The sequence below is a fragment of the Ranitomeya imitator genome, chromosome 1 (assembly GCF_032444005.1).
Source record: "Ranitomeya imitator isolate aRanImi1 chromosome 1, aRanImi1.pri, whole genome shotgun sequence".
Lineage (NCBI taxonomy): Eukaryota > Metazoa > Chordata > Amphibia > Anura > Dendrobatidae > Ranitomeya > Ranitomeya imitator.
In genome coordinates, this window is record NC_091282.1 from 832,512,264 (window position 1) to 832,532,552 (window position 20,289).

General features: G+C 48.0%; 1 protein-coding gene across 1 annotated transcript in view; it reads right to left on the bottom strand.

Moving 5' to 3' along the window:
* Nucleotides 1-207: 207 nt before the first annotated feature.
* Nucleotides 208-20,289, bottom strand: part of LOC138658149 (uncharacterized) — a 39,859-nt gene continuing 19,777 nt past the window's right edge. The window contains exons 5-8 of the mRNA XM_069745684.1: nucleotides 12,189-12,299; nucleotides 10,778-10,882; nucleotides 10,246-10,354; nucleotides 208-333 (exon numbers count right to left, since the gene is read on the bottom strand). Of these exons, the coding sequence (XP_069601785.1) occupies nucleotides 329-333; nucleotides 10,246-10,354; nucleotides 10,778-10,882; nucleotides 12,189-12,299 (330 nt within the window). The 3' untranslated portion in view covers nucleotides 208-328. The remainder of the gene's footprint in view (nucleotides 334-10,245; nucleotides 10,355-10,777; nucleotides 10,883-12,188; nucleotides 12,300-20,289) is intronic.

Genomic DNA, 20,289 nt, shown 5'->3' on the forward strand with positions numbered 1-20,289 from the left:
ACAACATTGAGAACTTCAGAACATTTACGCACAACATCCATAAAACACTTGATGGCAGCATATGGATTATGCATGAGCAAAACTTAATGTCAAAATATGCATGTAAGCGTTTCAGTAATAGCAACTAAAAACAGACTTACAACTGCATAAAATAATAAGGCCTGATTTACTTTACCCACCAGTATGCAATGATGCAACAAAAACATGATCATTGAAAAATATTTTATTGTGAAAAAAAGAGGTTTGTTGCAGGCAAGTAAGAACACGCATGTAATTAGGTAGCGAACTAGATCCAAATATAGGGTTGATTCATTTCCAAGGGAAAATATCAATCTGTTAGGTAGAGAAAAGAAATTGCATTAACAGTATGAAAAAAACAAATATAATTAAAAAGAAAAATCTATTATATGCATACATTGAAAAAGTTTCAGGAATAAGATGCTGAACAGAGAATCCTTTCATAGACTGTTGGAGTTGGCTGGTCCAAATCGATAAGTCTGCAGTCACTATAGATTTATAATCCCCAGTGCACTATGGGGATTCAGCAGTTTCTGACCTGGGACCAGAGGGCATGTATGAGTTCTACATCATCCTGGCCAGGATCCATCTTGTGGGTGTGGCATCACTCAATACAATTGTATAGAGTGAGGCAGTGCCACGTCTAGCGATGAGGCTGACCAGTGGGCATGGCTGAATTAAGGGCACAGCCTCGCTCCATACAAGGTGTGTGGAAGCAAGGCCACGACCACTGACCATGGGTGTATGTTGTATTGCATAGAGTTTTCACAAAAGGAAAATGAAGTAACACCATCTCCTTCCCCCATACACATAGTTAGTTTAGCAGAGTACAGGTAGTATCAGTGGAGAGAATAAAGCAAGTCACTGCAAGACTTCTGGAAGTCAGTAGTCACCCTTTCCTGAAAGCCGTTAACAGGGTGTGCTCATAAATCCCACATTGGGCTGTGCAGGGTGGACTGAGCAGTAGTGAAGCAAATGCCCCCCAGCAGCTGTATAGTGCCAGACGAGTGATTAACATGGCCGCAGTAAACTTCACACGGCCGGGTCTACTGTACTGTGATGCAGCTGGCGGTAGATAGAAGCCGCGGTCTGCAGTATGAGACACTGATGCACGTGGCCCTGAGACATCAGCATGATCACACAGCCGGCACAACAACGTCATTGTCTCATGCCACTACGTCTGTAGAAATAACAAAGACACATTTGACTTCATACATAGTATGAAGGTCCCCACTGTCCCATATAGTAGGATGGCCCCTACATATTTATATATTGAGGCCATCCTACTATATCTGTGGGACAGTGAGCACCTTCATACTGTTATATATGTGAAGTCAAATGTGTGTTGTAATTTCTGCAGACAAGTTGTGGCTGGAGAAGGTATCAACATGGTCTGGGCCAGATGGAAAAGACAGGAAAGGTGAATGACCCGTATCAGAAAGAACATCAACTGCAAGTTAGTGTGTACTGTAATCACATGTTCTGCAGGACTGGTATCTACCAATATGCAGTTATTGTAAGGTGGCAAAATTGCCCTTTACTAGAGTTTTTTTTATTTAGCAAAAACTTAATGTATTTCAGTCATAGTAGAAGGTGTATGGTGGCATCATTGGTCTGTGTAAAGTTATGTAGAGGTAATAGTGATATATTATGTATTCACTGTGTAGTGGACCTTGTGTAGCTTTACTGTTTTGGTCTTGTAGTAGTTTTGATAATATTGGTCTTTGCCTTGGATTTTTGTTAGCAACAGTGGTATACTGTAATTACACATGTATAGATGCCATTTTAAATTACCAAGGGATTGTATGGGGGAGACATGCACTTTAGGGCTTGGGCCCCTGATTTTAGGACATGAGCAATGCCTCTGCTGTACTGTGCATTTACAGGTCAGTGTTTCTGGAGTTGTATGTAAAAAAAGCTCAGTTATGGTAACCCCATCTAAGCAGTAAGCTTGGTTCTGTTGCTGTAGCTATGTAATAGACTTAGTAAGCTCCATGCTGCTCCCTTATCTCTGTAGTAAGCTTGATTCTGCTCCCTCATCTTTCAATTCCCATATCTATGTAGTAATCTTGGTTCTGTTAGTGTCTATGTAGTCAGCTTGCTTCTGTTGCTGTATCCATGTAGTATATTTAGTAAGCTTGGTTCTGCTCCTATAGCTCTATGGTAAGCTCTCTTCAGTTCCTGTATCTGTAGTAATCCTGGTTCCATTATTGTGTCTGTGCAAAGAGTTTCCTTCTGTTGCAATATCTCTAGGCAGTAAGCTTGGTTCTGCTCACATATCCATGCTGCAAGCTCTGTTCTGTTACCATATCTATGTACCAGCCTGTTTTTTGTGCCGCTTTAAAGCAGTGGCCAAAGGTGGGCCACCACCTTGCGATTGCCCCCATGCAGAAACGGGACTGCTAGGAAATTAATTGATTGGGGAGAACATTAATATTTTTAGTTTGACTAGAGAGATTTTCCTTGTGGATAACTTAGATGGGTTGTCTGGTCCAAACTGGTACGTCTGCAGATTTATGAATTTCCTCAGCCCCACTGCTGCAGGGATTTCAGACCCAGGAACCGAGAGCATGTACGAGTTCTACATGCCAGTCGGGGCAGCATTGCTCCATACACTTGTATTGCGCAAGGCCATCTAGCTGGCGCAGTCTTGCTGTATACAAGTGTATGGTAGCATGGCCACGACCACTGGCCAGGAGAATGTACAACTCATCTTCTGTTCCCAGGTCTGAAACCAGTGAATCCCTGCAGCATTGTGTGCTTGGGGATTAATAAGTCTACAGTCAGAGTGACTCGAGACAAAGCTTTGGACCAGACAAGCTCCTTTAAATGTATATTTTTATATCAAATATGCAAAGTGAGAAATCAAAATGATAGTTTGCCGTGACCATCCAAGCATTAATTCTTTAGTACACAGTTCGGTGCTTTCTCTCCAAGATGTTTGGAACACCCCTCCTACAGAGTTCTTAAAAAAACAAAAACAAATATTTGCTGTATGTTTGGGGTAGTTGACCTGCTGCAGAAGAAGTTTGGGGCCGGATGTCTCAAGAAAATTTAGTCCAGCAGATGAAAGACCTCATGCTTACTTCCCTTTGATATTGGAAGATGTCCAAAAGGGTAGTCAGCTCAGATCTCACAGTAACCAATGGGACACATCTAGAAGTTGAAGATTAGCCAGAAAATGTGCTCCTGAAAGAGTTGAGGCTGAAAACATTTGACGTTGAAAAAAAGATCTAAGTGACTCAACCATGCAGAAAAACTGAGGTGCAGAAAAGTGGCTGCAGGTGCTCTGGACAAGTCAAAATGTGAAATATTTGGCTGTAAGAGAAGACAGTTTGCAGAATGTCAGGAGAGTGATTTGATATTCTGTGCAGTAAGTGAGGCATGGAGGAGATTACTTGGAAGCTTGGGACAGTTTCTACAAATTGAGATTTCGATTTGGTCAAGATTCAAGATGGGGGCTGGAACAAAGTGCAGCTGGGAGGAGGCCCCCCCATGACTGCTTTGAGCCGGGCGGTCTTTTTAAATGATGCTCCAGCTGGGGATAGGAGAATGGAAAGGGGGGAGGGGTTTAGAAGGGGGAGGTAGTAGGGAAAGTGCGGGAAAACCGCCATTCCCTACCTTAATCCAGAAGAAGGAAGAAGCGCAGGATGGCGTCGGCGGAGTCCATGCTGGCCCAGCTCCAAGAGATGGCCAGATCCAGAAGAGGGGGCTGGCTTGAGGCCCAGCTGGCCTCCATCATTGGTGCCGCAGGAGGATCCGGGCAGAGCTCCAGGCCCCCAGAGAGACTATCTCCGGATCTCCCGGCGCGTGGCAGGCGCAGGCTCCGGAGCCCCTCCAGGGACCCTGCGGGCGGCGAGTCCAGCAGCGCTGCCTCCCCCGGCCGCTCCCGCTCCGGCAGGAATCCAGGCACCCGGCCTGCACGCGCCGGGCGTCAGACTCAGGACACCGCCGCTGCTGCCGGGAGCGCCGGACCGGAAGTGCGGCCTGCGCGATCCAGGCAGAGCGCAGCCGCAGCTTCCTCCGCTCCTGGCAGGTCCCCAGCTAGCAGCGGGCGTGCGGCCGCCGCTCCACCAGCTCCATCCGGTGTCCCGGCGTCCAGGGGCAGAGCGGCTGCCGCTTCCCCTGCCCCCACCAGATCCACAGCGCCCAGGGGGCGCGCGGCGGCAGGAAGAGGGAGAACAATGCTGCCAGGAAGAGCAGCCCAGCCAGGCAGAGCGACACAGCCAGGAGGAGCAGCAAGAGGAGCAGCAAGTCCAGGAGGAGCAGCACGGCCAGGACGAGCAGCGGCAGCAACAACCAGGAATCCGGCCCCTTTACCTGCGGCAGGCACCCACAGCCCATCACCTTCCAGGGTGCCTGCTGGGATGAACACAAGGAGTACACAGGCGGCGGACGGTCAGCGGTCAGGAGATCTTCTACGTCCCGCCTGTACGGAACGGCGCAGCGGAGGGAGAGATGCAGGCAGCAGTGTCGAGCTGCCTGCTATGGAGCGAAGATCGTTACACGACCAGGCGGGCTCGCCCGGGTTGGAACGCGGGGACCGGTCGCCCAGGAGATCTCCGGAACATAGAGCAGCGTTTACCCGTTACCCATCGGACGGTGAGGTGGCGGGGGATACTGACGGCGGACGGAGGAGTGGATCGGTACGGCAGCTACAGTACGCTCGGGTCCCCCCTGGTGACGAGGAGGCCAGGGGCGCGGGCCCAGGGCATCGACGCGGTGAGGAGGTGTCGGAGTCCAGCGGTGATCGTCAAGGGAGGTCGGAGCGACAGGGATCCGGAGGTCTGGCTGGTGGGGACACAGCACCCGCGCAGCGTTGTGAGTATGAGTCTACGTCTGGTTTGTCGCCCGCAGGGGCCGGGTTGCAGGAAGCTAGGGGAGGTCGGGTGGCGGTGTGTGAGGAACGGCAGAGGAGTGGGCCGATTGTGGCAGAGGTGCCAGGTATGCAGGATATGTCGCAAATTTTGCGTAGATTGGAGGGGGGGGGGGTTGGCAACTGGGGTTGCCGCATCGCCGGTGGAGGCGTGGTTGGCTGGGCGAGGGGTGGTACCCCCGTCGGGAAGTGGGTTGGTAAGCCCTAGTCGGGTATTGGAGGTGGCATCGGCAGGTGTATCAGTTTTGGTTCAGACAGAGAAGGAGAAAGGCGATACGGTCAAGTTAGATGACAGAGCGAAAGGGGAAGTTTATGTGTGCTTTGAAGGGCCGTTGGGAGCGCATTAAAAAAAGGAGGTGAAGGAGAAGATTTGGAGAGACGAGTATGTGGAAATTTTTTCCTTGCTCCCGTTGGAGAAGTTTAACTTGGATAAAGGGAAAAAAAGACGATAGCAGAAAGGAGGAGGAAGAAAAGCGGAGGTGGCAGTTAATCCCGCAGACATTTGTGAATTGGTTACAGGCATTCGCAATATTGGCGAGCGTAGTGGGGGAGAAGGCGCCCGAGAATTGCTCGGGTTTGTTTTGCTATCTAGACTCGATTGGGGAGGCGCATCGTACATACGGCGGTCAGACGTGGCTGCGGTATGATGAGCAGTTTAGGCAGAGAAAAGCGGTGAGGCCAGAAATTAGGTGGGACCAGAAGGATATAGGCCTTTGGCTGAAGGTTATGGCCCCAGCTAGACATGGGCAGTCCTTTCATGGGTCCGGGGGTGGTGGCAGCCAGCAGGCGGGACATGGAAGCAGTAGTCAGGGTGCACAGGGAGCAAAGGAAAAATCTGGAACCTGCTGGCAGTTTAATGACGGGCAGTGTAAATACGGTAACACCTGTAAATTTAAGCATGTGTGTTCCCACTGTAACGGAAGTTCACACGGGGCTTCAAAGTGTTTCAGGAAGGGAAAAGGAAAGCCAGTTGTGGGTGCCGGTCAAGGGGGAGAGCCCGGTGAGGCTTCACGAGATGGCCCCCTATCTAAATAGGTACCCTGATCAGGTGAAGGCAGGTTTTTTTTAATGGTTTTGCAGATGGTTTTAGGATTCCTCCCCCGAGTCACGAGGTTCCTTTTTCAATTAAGAATTTGCGGTCGGCAATGTTGCATGCCGAAGTCGTTGATGTTAAACTCAAGAAAGAAGTGGAGTTGGGAAGGATGTCTGGGCCGTTTTTGAACCCGCCGATGGAGGGTATGGTGGTTTCCCCCTTGGGGGTGGTGCCTAAGAAAGAGCCGAATAAGTTTCGGTTGATTCAACATTTGTCGTATCCAAAGGGTCGGTCGGTAAATGATGGTATCGCCCAAGAGCTGTGCTCTGTTGAATATACATCATTCGATGCAGCGGTGCAGTGGGTGAGAAGGCATGGCCCGGGGGCGCTGTTGGCAAAGACGGATATTGAATCGGCCTTCCGTTTGCTTCCGGTGCATCCGGACAGTGTTCCGTTATTAGGTTGTTTTTGGAATGGTGGTTACTATTTGGACAGATGTTTGCCAATGGGCTGCGCCATTTCTTGTTCGTGGTTTGAGACATTTAGTATGTTTCTTGAGTGGGTGATTAGGGACGTGGCGGGAGTTCAGTCGGTTATCCATTATTTGGATGATTTTTTGTTTATTGGGCCGCCTGATTCTGCAGTGTGTCGTAATACGTTAACGGCTATGTTTTGGGTCGCAGAGCTTTTTGGAGTTCCATTAGCGGCGGATAAGACAGAAGGTCCCAGCACGGCGTTGAGTTTTTTGGGAATTTTAATTGACTCCGAAAAAATGGAGTGTCGGTTGCCGGAGGATAAGTTGGCCATGCTGCAGCAGGAGGTTGAAAGAGCTAGAAGAAAGCGGAAGTTGACTTTGAAAGAGTTGCAGTCTCTTTTGGGTAGATTGAATTTTGCATGTCGGATCATACCCATGGGCAGGATATTTTGTCGCAGGTTGTCGGTTGCGACGGCAGGCGTGAAGGAGCCGCACCATTTTATTCGCCTGAGCAAAGAACACAAAGATGACTTGCTAGTGTGGCAACGTTTCCTGTGCAATTACAACGGGCGGTCATTGATTCAGCAGGAGGTCTTGACAAACTGATTGCGAGATATTCACGGATGCAGCCGGTTCGGCTGGTTAAGGGGCCTATTGCGGTGGTCGTTGGTGTGCTGGACGGTGGCCAAGCCAGTGGAGAGACTTGGGCCTTACAAAAAACCTGGTCCTGTTGGAATTGTTTCCTATTGTGGTAGCGGTTTCCATTTGGGGTGAAATGTTTGCTAACAGAAGGATTCGTTTTCATTGCGATAACATGACCGTTGTGTCGGTAATTAACAGTTTGTCGGCCTCATCTCCCCCGGTGATTAAGTTGGTGAGGGAGTTGGTTTTTCGGTGCTTGGAGCTGAACGCTTGTATTTCGGCGGTGCATGTGCCGGGTGTGCAGAACTCAATAGCAGATGCATTGTCTCGTTTCCAGTGGGACCGTTTTCGGGAATTGGCGCCGGACGCGGAGATCTCGGGAGAGGAATGCCCTTTGCATCTCTGGAACGTGATTATGGACGAGCGGGCCGGTTGATTCAGGAGTCTGTTACGAGCCAAACATGGGCATCATATGAAGCATCTTGGCGGGTATGGCAAAGTTGGGTGTCGGTGTGGGGCCAGTTGGTGTCTGAAGACAGGATGTTGGCAGTATTATTCTTGATCGGGAAGGCGGCTGAAGAAGGTTGGTCAGTTTCGAGGGTTAATAAATTTGTTGCTGGATTGGCTTTTGCTTTTAAGTTGCAGGGGTTGGTGGACGCGACAAAACATTTTTTGGTCAGACAGGCACTTAGGGGTTTTAGGAGAGGTAATCAGACGATTGACCGCCGCCGCCCCATTTCGTTTAGCCTTTTAGAACGGTTGGGTGGAGTCTTGGAGATTATTTGTGGTTCGGGTTTTGAGTTGGCGTTGTTCCGCCTTGCCTTTTCATTAGCATTTTTTGGGGCCATGCGCGTTGGGGAACTGGTGTCTGCGTCCAAAGTTAGAGCTGGGGGTTTGTTGGCGGAGGATGTGGAAGTTTGGACGGGGGGTATCGTTTTTTGGATTCGGCGTTCAAAGACTGACCAAATTGGGAGAGGGAGATGTGTCGTGCTGGGGAGGGTTAACGGGTCTCTGATGTGTCCTAGAGGTTGTCTGGAAGCATACTGGCAGTTCTGGTCAGGCAGATCTGGCCCTTTGTTGTGTCACGCAGAGGGGTCATTTTTGTCACGCTTTCAGTTCATTGCAGTGTTAAGAAGGGGCTTGCAGGAGTTGGGCCTTTCTCCGGATAGGTTTGGGTCGCATTCATTTCGTATCGGGGCGGCATCAGAAGCTGATAGTTTGGGTTTGGGCGCGGAAGATATTTGTAGAATTGGCAGGTGGACTTCCAATCGTTACTTAAGTTACGTCCGTCATTAATTCAGTGGTGTGATTATGATTTTGTATTTGACCCCAGTGTTTTTTCTTCATGCATCTTGTTGCAGGTATGTCCCCTTACTTAGCCTGGATCTTCGGACATTCGTTCGTTCATTGTGGGGCGCTGCGGGCCGAGGTCAGGCTGGACGGTAGGCAACTGGGCTTTAGTAGGCGTCAAGTTGTCATTCGGTGGTTGGGATATAGGGGGATGGTGTGGGGCAGGGCCCTTCCTGAATTTTCTAAGGCGGTTCGGTTAGACAGACAACCTGACATTTTAATTGTGCATTTGGGGGGGAATGACTTGGGTGTGCGGCCTGTTAGGGAATTGATTAGGGACATACGGTTCGATTTGTTGAGGTTGCAGGTATCATTTCCTGGGGTGTTGATTGTGTGGTCAGATATTGTGCCTAGAAAACGGTGGAGCTGGGCTAGATCTTTGAAGGGTATTAATAGGGCTAGGGTCAAGTTGAACAGGGCAATAACGGGTTTTGTTTCTAGGAACGGGGGGATTAGTGTTAGACATTTTGAATTGGAGTCAGGGCTTGGTAACTACTGGTTGGAAGACGGAGTCCACTTAAACGCGATTGGGATTGATTTGTGGACTTTAGCATTGCAAGAAGGAGTTGAACGGGCGTTGGTGGCGTTGGGGCACTCACGAGCCTGAGGTGGTCAGAGCTGTTCGTGTGTGGTGGGGGGGTGGGGGTTCTTGGAGTTGACGCTGATTGGTTGGGGGGAAGGAATTGGAGCATAATTACAGGCAATTTAAAATGTGGTGGGGTTGGATCTGGCATTTTGGTATGGGCTCTGGACGGGGTTTTACCCTGGGAGCTGTTGGTGGTTTTTTCTCTTCCCGGAACGGGATGTACGGTGCCCTCGAGCTGGTTTTCACGGCTGAGGGTAATATGGTGGTCGATCTTATCTTGTGGGTTTTGCCAGATCTTTTTAGCTCCAAGAACCCTCCCCTCGAATTTATACTGTTGTATTTATGTTATGTTAATTTTGTTAATAAAAGTTGGCTGCTGTGGCCAAAATATCCAAAAGAATAATTGGTTATGTTTTATTTAAGGAAAGGTTGGGTCGGTGGGCAGTTTTTGGTGGTTAGGTTACATACGTAGGAAAAGACCGTACTCGGCATACGCGGTCATGTAGTCTTAAATGCTGAGAAACACACTTATCCCATTAAGTAATATCAGGAAGGTGGCAGACTGGCTTCAAATTTATTCTGCAGAAGGACACCAAATTTAATCAAGAACCATCTTCAGTCAAGGATTCCTGGAAGTGATATGGCCTCCAGCGTTCTGATCTTGAAGCAAGTTTTAATTTTGTTTTAATATATTGCAATTATATGGCTCTTTTTTTTTAAAGAATAAAAACGGATGGGAGCACCAATTGTGTTAGCTTACACGGAGAGGCTTGTGCAACTACTTCTACATCCACAGAAGATCTTTGGTTGGTCAGTTTTCAGATGTTTGGACAATCTCCTTGATGGAGATCCTTCAAAAAACTAAGTACACAGAAATGATTTGATGCAGTGTTCAAGGCAAGAGTTTGGTCACACTAAATATTGATTATATTAGTTCACCCACCTGAAGTTGTTAATTGATAGAACCATTAACACTTTTACATTTTAACCCCACTACACCTGCTGAAGCCTGTCAGTAAATATTAATGGTAATAAGCAAATATTCAGAAGTAAAACCAACCCACCCCCCTTATAGGATAGGTCACCAGTATCTTGAGGGGATAACCTTTAAACAGATCAGTTTCTAGACACAGCCAGTAAGCTATCCAATTGTGGGGTAAGAGCAATTTCCAATAAATTATATTTAGAGGTTCCAGCATGTGGAAAGATGGCTGTTGACAGATACCCTTTATTTTGACCAATTGCCAGAGAAAGGGGACACTAACCTGTTGGGACAGAGTCCTTATGCCCTTCACGATCCATGTTTGGTTCTTGGCCATCAGGTTCTTTGCTGTCTGATGCATCCAGTTGCTCTCCATTGGTTTGTGTATCCTCCTATGCAGTGTGGGAAGATAGGTTAATTCTAGTGTTACCTTATAGTTCACATTGAGTTGTCACTTAGATGGAAAAAAAAAAAAATGCAGCAGAGGAGAGAAAGTGATCAGAGTTCACATAGCTATTGACCACATGCCCATACACATTCTCAGTTTAGCAGAGTGAAGGTGTTCTCAGTGGAGAGAATAGAGTTAGTCTCTGCCAGACTTCTGGGAGTCAGTTGTTGCCCCTTCCTGAAAACCGTTGACTGAGTGTGCATAAATTCCACATTGGGAAATGCATAGAAAGCCCATTAGTAGTCGATATGTGCCTCCACTGTGCTAGGATTATTAATGGAATGGGGAGAGCATGAATATTTTTAATTTGACTTAAGACTTTTCCTTGTGGAAAACCTAAGGCAATAAGAAGTCAGATAACTGTTACCCGTGTAGTTTCTTTCAGCACCACATTCTTCTCTTCTACTTCCAGATCAATTTCAGTGTTGGTCTTCGGCTTATTTTCTTCACCATGAGATTCTGAAATACTGGGCTGGAAAAAAAAAAAAAAAAATTCAACCCATCACCTCTAGAATGATTTTGAGCATCACGTTTTAGAGCAGAAGTGATTGATCCTGCAGATTCTACTCATGAGATTTTAGGACATCTCATGCAGATGTGTCAAATCAGCAACAGCCACAACTTTGAGGCTCACAGACAGTTTAGGCAAGTGCGAATATCCACACACTTTGTATATACCACTGCTGAAGAAACAAGGCCCCACACAAAGCAACCTACAAAATTTTTTTTTTTCTTTTCTTCTTTTTAAATGAATTGAAGTCTTCCTTTTTGCCATTCTTTGGATACTTAATGCGGGGGCAGATATTACTGCAGCAGAATAGAATGGTTTTATTTTTTTTTTTTAATGTGCTGCAGACCACCACACAGTACCCCAGGAAGGAGCCTTTTATACCAAGACTAGATGGTGGCCCGATTCTAACGCATCGGGTATTCTAGAATATGCATGTCCACGTAGTATATTGCAATGTGGGCATCAGATCCCTGTTAAAAAAAAAATAAATTATATACTCCCCTTCTGGAGCCCCTGGATCCAAGCGAAGCGGTTACCAACGCTCCTCGCGCACTCCAGTCTCAACAGTGCATTGCGGTCTCACGAGATGATGTAGCGGTCTCGCGAGACTGCTACGTCATCTCGCAAGATTGCAGCATGGACCAGTTACCGGAGCATCGCAAGCAGGAAAGGCCTGTTGTGGATCCGAGGGGCCAACGGACGGTGAGTATATAACAATTTTTTATTTTTTTAAATTATTTAACATTAGATCTTTTTACTATTGATGCCGCATAGGCAGCATCAATAGTAAAACGTTGGTCACACAGGGTTAATAGCAGCGTTAACCGAGTGCTTTACACCACGGTCAGTTAGTGCTGCCATTAACCATGTGAGCGCTGGAGGAGTGTATGGTGGGGGCACTGACTGCGGGGAGGAAGGAGCGGCCATGTTGCCGCCGGACTGTGCCCATCGCTGATTTTGCCACGACCAATCAGCGACTTGGATTTCCATGACAGAGGCCGCGACCAATGAATATCCGTGACAGACAGAAAGGAGGAAGTGACCCTTAGACAATTATATAGTAGATGGAGGCCTGGTTGGGAAACCTCTCACGAAGGTGCATAGAGTGTGGGACATTACTGGAAGCCCGATTACATCCTATCCCACCCCTCTATATCATGAGATGCATTAGTTAGTACAATATGGGGAGAGCATGAATATTTTTATAGTTTGACTTGAGATTTTTCCTCTTGGATAACTTAAGGCAATGAGAATCCAGATAACCTACCTGTGCAGCTTCTTTCAGCATCATGAAACCATTTTTCTCTTCTACTTCCAAATCAGATTCAGTATCATTCTTGGACTTATTTTCTTCACTGTCTGATTCTGAAATACTAGGCTGGAGAGGGAAAAAAAAAAAAAAAAAAAAAAAAAAAAAGAAAAAAAGTCAACCAGTATCTAGAATAGACATTTGAGCATCATGTTGTAGAGCACAAGTGATAGAAAATCTGTTTTATTCTACTCAATATTTTATTACATCTCATGCAAATGGGGAGACATTACTGGTGAGCTGCTCCTGGGACTGCGCCAGAATAAGCAGCAATTTCAGCTGGATTTACATCCACATTCAGCTGAAACACCGGATTACTTACCGGGAATGCTCTTTTATAGAGCCACGACAGCACCCACGAGAGGGGGGGGGGGGGGGGGGATCTGCCCCTTAGGAACAGGAAACCCTATGGAGAGAATAAAAGGGGTGGTCCCCCTCGCTCCCACAGTTGGGTTACAGAGAATGTGAGGAACCGCCCACCAGTATTAGTAGGCAATCCAATATTATTGTTTCTTTAGTTAACATAAATATAGCTAACTACAAGAACCATTCACCCTCATCAGTGCATCTATGAAAGAATAATTATTAGGGAGGAAAGTGAAGGGCTGCTGTCGTGGCTCTATAAAAGAGCATTACCGGTAAGTAATCCAGTGTTTTCTTGCCACGACAGCACCCACTTGAGAGACTTACAGAGATAGTCATTTGGGAGGGATCACCGTGTTAAGAACTGATCTACCGAAGGACAAGTCAGATGAGGAAGACAAGTCCAATCTATAGCGAGTATAGAAAGTAGGAGAATACCAGGTTGCAGCCTTACATATCAGTTCTATTGGAACCTCCGCTCTCAGCCCAGGAAGAAGACATCGCCCGGGTAGAGTGTGCCTTTACAGTCTCAGTTGGGTTCTCTCCTTTTACTAGATAGGTCAAGCAAATCGCATCCCGAATCCACAGAGATAACGTGTTCTTTACACCAGAACCTTTCTTGTGGCCCTGGAAGGAAATAAAAAGAGCCCTGCTCTTCCTCCAGAGACTAGTTTAATCTAGGTATGCTATTACAGCCCTTTTTACATCCCAAGTATGGTAGCTTTCCTCTTCCTGATTTGTAGGGTTACTATAGAAGGAAGGAAGATTTCTTGGGATCTGTGGAATTTAGTCCCTACTTTAGGTAAGTAGGAAGGGTCTGTCTTTAAAACAATCCTATCCTGGAATATTGACAGAAAAGGAGGGTCTACCGATAATGCTTGAATATCGCTTACTCTTCTGGCTGATACTAAAGCGACAAGAAAAAGTCTTAGTTACTCACCGGTTAACGGTGTTTTTCGGAGTCCATGACAGCACTACGGAGAGAGGGGATCCGCCCTTCAGGAACAGGAAACCTACAGATACATAAGGGCGGCACCTCTCCCACGCATCAGTTGGTTTACAGAGCACAAGAGGACCACCAAGGTTAATAGCATTCATAATAAACAATAATACAATAACTAACTATTCACTACCCGTGAATTATATATATAAATAAAGGAAGAGGTGAACACCCAGAACTTAAGAAGACGGGAGGGTATGTACAGGTGCTGTCATGGACTCCGAAAAACACCGTTAACCGGTGAGTAACTAAGACTTTATTCGGTCGTCCATGACAGCACTACGGAGAGAATTACAGAGAGTAACTAACTAGGGAGGGACTACAGCTTGCAGCACCCTTACACCAAAAGAGAGGTCAGAGGAGGCACCCAGGTTCAATCTATAATGGTTATAGAAAGTGTTTGGAGAAGACCAAGTAGCAGCCTTACAAATCTGGTCGATCGACACCTCCAATCTTTCCGCCCACGAAGCCGCCATAGCTCTAGTGGAATGCGCTTTAAGACCTTCAGGCGCCGGCTTGCCCTTTGAGATGTATGCCAGCGAGATAGCCTCCCTGATCCATCTAGCTAGAGTAGATTTCGATGCTCTATGCCCTTTCCTACTACCCTGATAGGACACGAATAGGGCATTATCTAACTTCCAGGGATCAGTTACCGCTAGATATTCCAGGATACATTTTCTTACATCTAGAGTGTGTAACTTCCTTTCCTTATCGTTAGTAGGATTGGGGAGGAAAGATGGAAGAACTATTTCCTGTGTTCTGTGGAAACTGGACACTACCTTAGGAAGATATGCTGGATCAGGGGACAGTATCACTCTATCATCCCTAAGCTGCATGTAAGGGGGAACCCTGGATAATGCTTGTATGTCACCTATCCTACGCGCCGATGTTATGGCCACCAGGAAGGCTACTTTAAGGGATAGATGTTTAATAGAGGCTGAAGTAATTGGCTCAAATGGGGCCTCTGTCATGGCTGAGAGGACTAGGTTCAGGTCCCACTATGTAATTCCTCCGGTGCTACCGCTATATAGTATCCCATTCAACTATTTCCTACCGTCTGCCGCACACACGACTGACAAAGTCTTTTAGGGTAGGCGTCTGGCAAAGGGCAAGCGCATAGCGCGCACTCCTTGTTTTTTGATTTACCAGCGCTTTTTTTCCCCTACGGAAATAAACATAGGAAAAGACTGCATCAGGGTACATTCACGAAGATCTCTTACCCAGGCAGTAGCGGTAGGTACCGGATCACTGGGGGGGGGGTCGGTCCAGATCCTTCTGTCTAGATCTGCGACTGGGCTGATTACTGCGTCCGCGGGTCTTCGGCTGGGGGTTTGCATGGGACTTCTCCGAGGATCTGTCCTGCTCCTGCTCCAGCAGACCAACGGCAGCTTCCGGCTCATCCATAGCTGCAGATGGGCACACAAGCAGCCCTGCAGCGTTCTGTTCGGCTATAAATAGCCCTTCCCCCGGATCCGGAACATGTGCAGCTGTGTGGCCGAATCAACCCCCCCCACATGCAGGACGCTCCCCCACCCCCAATCGCCCCTCCCCCGCCGGACAGCGGCGCTGCAAGCAAAAAACCGGCCGGCGTTTCACTTCCGGTTTAGGCCCCGCCCCCTGCGCGTCACTTCCGGTTTCGGGCAGAGAGCTCAGGGACGCACCCTGAAGCCGGGGACGGCTCCGCCGGACCCCCCAGCCACCCGCCGCTACACTACCGCCGCAGCACAGCGGCGATCGCGGCAGAAGCCAGCGCCCGACCCCCGGCTCCGGTCCCGCCCCCCCCCGAACCGAAAGGAGCGCACAGGGCGCTCCCGGAAAGCTTGCCCCGCACTGCATCGACGGGGGCCAGAGGCGGGGAAGACAGAGGCCCAGGGAGAACCGCCCTGTGGGGGGATATACTCACCTTGCTGCCACTGGGGATGGACCTCCTCCGGACGTCGCTCCAGCCTGCACCGCTCACTGTCGTGGAGTCCTACCCGGACCCACCGTGGCGCTTCCAGGGACCCGCACTGCCCGAGGTAGGAGACCCCCTCGCTACCTGGGTCGGACAGCCGGCCTGGGTGCTTGATAGGTGAACGAAGTCGTATCTGAAGGGAATCCTGTCCTCCAGGAACAGGAAACCAACTGATGCGTGGGAGAGGTGCCGCCCTTATGTATCTGTAGGTTTCCTGTTCCTGAAGGGCGGATCCCCTCTCTCCGTAGTGCTGTCATGGACGACCGAATAAAAGCTGTTTTAAGAGATACAAATTTTATGTGGGCCGAGTGCATGGGCTCGAATGGTTCCCCTGTTAGGGCTTCTAGGACTAAATTTAGATCCTATGGTGGTATGTGGGGAATTTGGATCGGTTCTGCCCCTTTGGCATGCTGAAATGAACCGTGCTACCCATCTGTCTCCCGCAATGTCATGACTATATAGGGCTCCTAGAGCCGAAACCTGTACTTTTAGCGTACTGACTGGCAGGAAAAGTCACACCCCTTCTGGAGAAATTCCAAAATAGCAGAAATAGGAACTTCCTGACAGAGCTATAGGGTAGAAAGTTAGAAATTTTTTCCATACTCTTACATATATGGTTGTTGTACACCTCTTCCTACTAAGTAAAAGGGCATCAACCTCTCTGAAAAACCTCTCAGTATTAATAGTTGCCTTTCAAACATCAGGCTGTAAACCATAGGCCCTTCACATGAGGGTGGTTGAAAGGACCTTGAGAGAGAGAAGGTCCCGAGTCTCTGGAAGAATCCACGGATCTGAGACAGACATGGCTCTGAGGCAGGAAAACCATGGTCTCTTGGGCCAGAATGGTGCTATTAGGATTATGTTCGCCTTGTCTTCTCTTATCTTCCTGATCACAGTTGGGAGTATTAATGGAGGAAAGGCGTAAGCTTGCCGGAATGTCCATGGAACTTTAAGAGCATCCAGGATATCGGGGTTGTCGGAGAGGAACAATGAAGCGAACTTTTTGACCTGTCTGTGGTCTCTTCTTGCTAAAAGGTCTATGTCGGGAGTGCCCCACCTCTTGGCCATCATGAAGATACGCCGACTGAGAACCCACTCCCCCTGATGGAGTGTGACGGCTGAGGAAATCTGCCTTTGAATTGTCCACTTCTCTGACGTGTAGTGCGGACAATGAAAGGAGAGGCCTTTCGGCTATAGAAAGAATGTCGTTTGAGATAGACATGAGAGCTCCTGATCTCGTTCCTCCTTGATGGTTTATATATGCCACAGAAGTCATGTTGTCTGATAGTATTCTTGTGAGAGTTCCGTGTAATTGCGGGAGGAATTTACATATGGCATAATAAACTGCTTTTAGTTCCCTTTCGTTAGATGAATCATCTGACTCACTAACAGACCATTGGCCTTGAACTATCTGGTCCTCTAGATGTGCCCCCCCCCCCCCAACCAGTAGGACTGGCGTCAGTAAAAATTATCTTCAAAGGTTTAATTACCCAAGGGACTCCCCCAACCAGATGATCCGGCTCCAGCCACCAATAGAGGGACTCTGTTACATTTGATGGGAGGTTTAAACGACTACTTAAATGGCTTTGAAATTTACCTTCCTCCTGTAATATTAAATATTGTAACCGCCTGCCGGAATGCACGACGTAAAGGAACCTAAAAAGGGACATACCATCCCTAAGGGAGATTACAGGGTTATTAATTACCGACTGTACTTTTCTTATTATGGACTGTTTGGATTCCAGAAGGAAACATCTTTGACATTCAGAGTCTAGGATAAGACCCAAGAAGGTTTGTTGGAGATAATCTGGATTTTTCCCAGTTAATCAACCATCCTATTTCCTGCAGGGATGAGATTGTGTTAAGGTACCTTCACACTAAACGATATCGCTAGCGATCCGTGACGTTGCAGCGTCCTCGCTAGCGATATCGTTCAGTTTGACACGCAGCAGCGATCAGAATCCTGCTGTGATGTCGTTGGTCAGGGCTAGAAGGCCAGAAATTTATTTGGTCGCTGGCATCGCTGAATCTGCGTGTGTGACATCGATTCAGCGATGTCTTCACTGGTAACCAGGGTAAACATCGGGTTACTAAGCGCAGGGCCGCGCTTAGTAACCTGATGGTTACCATCCTAAGAGTAAAAACAAAACAAACAAACACTTCATACTTACCTTCCGCTGTCTGTCCTCCGGTGCTGTGCTTTCCTGCACTCACTGAGCACAGCAGCCGGAAAGCAGAGCGGTGACGTCACCGCTGTGCTTTCCGGCCGCTGTGCTCACAGCCAGTACAGAGAAGCAGAGCGCCGAGAACAGACAGCGGAAGGTAAGTATGAAGCTTTTTTTTACTTTTAGGATGGTAACCAGGGTAAACATTGGGTTACTAAGCGTGGCCCTGCGCTTAGTAACTGATGTTTACCCTGGTTACCGGCATCGTTGGTCGCTGGGGAGCTGTCTGTGTGACAGCTCTTCAGCGACGCTGCAGCAATCCGGATCGTTGTCTGGATCGCTGCAGCGTCGTTTAGTGTGAAGGTACCTTTTAGATAGACGCTGTTTACACTGAGGGGGAGTTTCCAGCTACCAGAAGGTCATATAGATATGGAATTATGAGTATCTTTTAATCTTAAAAATGACATCACCTCCGACATTAATTTAGTAACAACGCTGGGAGCTATTGACAGTCCGAAGGGCATGACCGTGTATTGAAAACTAGGAGTTAGTCATACCGGTAATGGTATTTCCAGGAGTCCATCATGACAGCACCACAGGAGGTTGCTCTTCATATCCTTGATAGGGACAGGAACACAGAAGAGGTTAAATAGCCCCTCCCAACCTCCACCCCTCAGTGATTTTACAAAGTACCACATCAGGATGGATACAACACAATTTTATTGAACTTCCTCTCTACATGTTCGTATCACATATTAGACAAGAGTTCAAGGGGGGGCAAATAATGGGTGCCGTCATGATGGACTCCTGGAAATACCATTACCGGTATGACTAACTCCTAGTTTCCAGGTCGTCCACATGACAGCACCACAGGAGAAATACCAAATAACTCCTATTAGGGCGGGATTACAGCTTGGAGGACTTTTCTCCCAAAGCTAGTCTGCTGCTTTGAGAGAACGTCCAGCTTGTAGTGCTTGCAAAAGGTATTTGAGCTAGACCAAGTTGCCGCCCGGCAAATTTGATCCATGGATGCACCCGCACTCGGAAACAACCGGCGCCGCCGACCCCCGGAATCCGGCCACGCCCCCCGGAAGTTGTCACCCCCGGCTGGAGCGCCGGACCGGAAGTTAGGGGAGCGATGCCAGCACCGGCCGCACGTGGAGCCTGAGGGAGCGCCGGACACCGCCGCCGCAGCCTCAGCGCCCCCTTTGATGAGGGGATGAGGCAGCGCATGGGAGCAGACAGCTCGACCTAGTCGCAGAGGGACCTCCAGCGGTATCGTGCGACTTCAGGAGTCGCCAGACTCACGGCCAGAGCCCCCTCCAGGAGGATGGACCGCACTCCAGAGCTCCTGCTCCAAGACCTGACCTCGGATCAGGTAAAGAGAAAACCTAATCTTCTGGAGAACTCTCTCCTGCGTCTGTCCCTGATAGGGACAGGAAAAACACTGAGGGGTGGAGGTTGGGAGGGGCTATTTAACCTCTTCTGTGTTCCTGTTCCTATCAAGGATATGAAGAGCAACCTCCTGTGGTGCTGTCATGTGGACGACCTGGAAATGATGCATTTGCCCATTAATCATTATCGCCACACGCAGATACTGCTGGTGTTCAATATAAATTGGCAGATGATAGTATGCATCTTTTATGTCGACGACTGCCATAATGCACCCCAGGAATAGAAGTTTAATCGCGGACCTGATAGATTCCATCTTGAAGGTTTGGTTTTCCAGAAATATGTTCAGCTTTTTTAGATATATTATAGTTCTATATGATCGGTCAGGTTTTGGGATCAAAAATAAAGGGGAGTAAAAACCTTTCCCCCTCTGATGATACGGGACTTCAACTAATACTTTTTTGGAAAGGAGATTAATTATTTCCTGTTCCAAAAACTGTTGTTGAGATTGAGACTTCACAGAAGTCAACAGGAATGAGTCCGGAGGGACTCAGGCAAATCTTAATTTTAAGCCTGAGGTTATGAGGCTAGTTGCCCAAGAGTTGGAGGTTACTGCACGCCACTGTGGTGCGAAAAAAAAAAAAAAAAAAAAAAAAAAGAGTCTACCACCCACTGGTAGATCTGTATTAACGCGGTTTCTTCCATTTTAAATGGACGTTTCCTGAAAAAGGAGCCTCTGTTATCCTTATTTGCCCAGCTGTCTTGGTTTTTGAAATCCCTTATTAAAGATAGGCTTCCAGAAGGCTCTCCTATAGGATGGAAAATAGTTATTAGGGAACCCCTTTTTTCTTTCGCCCGCTTTGGTGAGGATCTCATCTAACTTTGTACCAAAAAGGTACTCACCCTGGCAAGGAAGCCCACATAATTTTGTTTGTCTGGCCATCCCCCTTCCAGCCTTTTAGCCACAGGGCTCGACAAGCCGCGTTAGTTTGGCTGCCAATCTAATCAAGTCAGCAGATGAGTCCGCAAAAAATGCCGTAGCGCCTCTGATTAGGGGTAAGGAAGAGATCAATTTTTCTCTGGATAGTCCTCCTTTTAAACCCTCTTCCAGGTCATTAAGCCAGACTAACATGGATCTTGCAGTGCATGTAGCCGATATAGCCGGTCTAAATGCCCCAGAACATG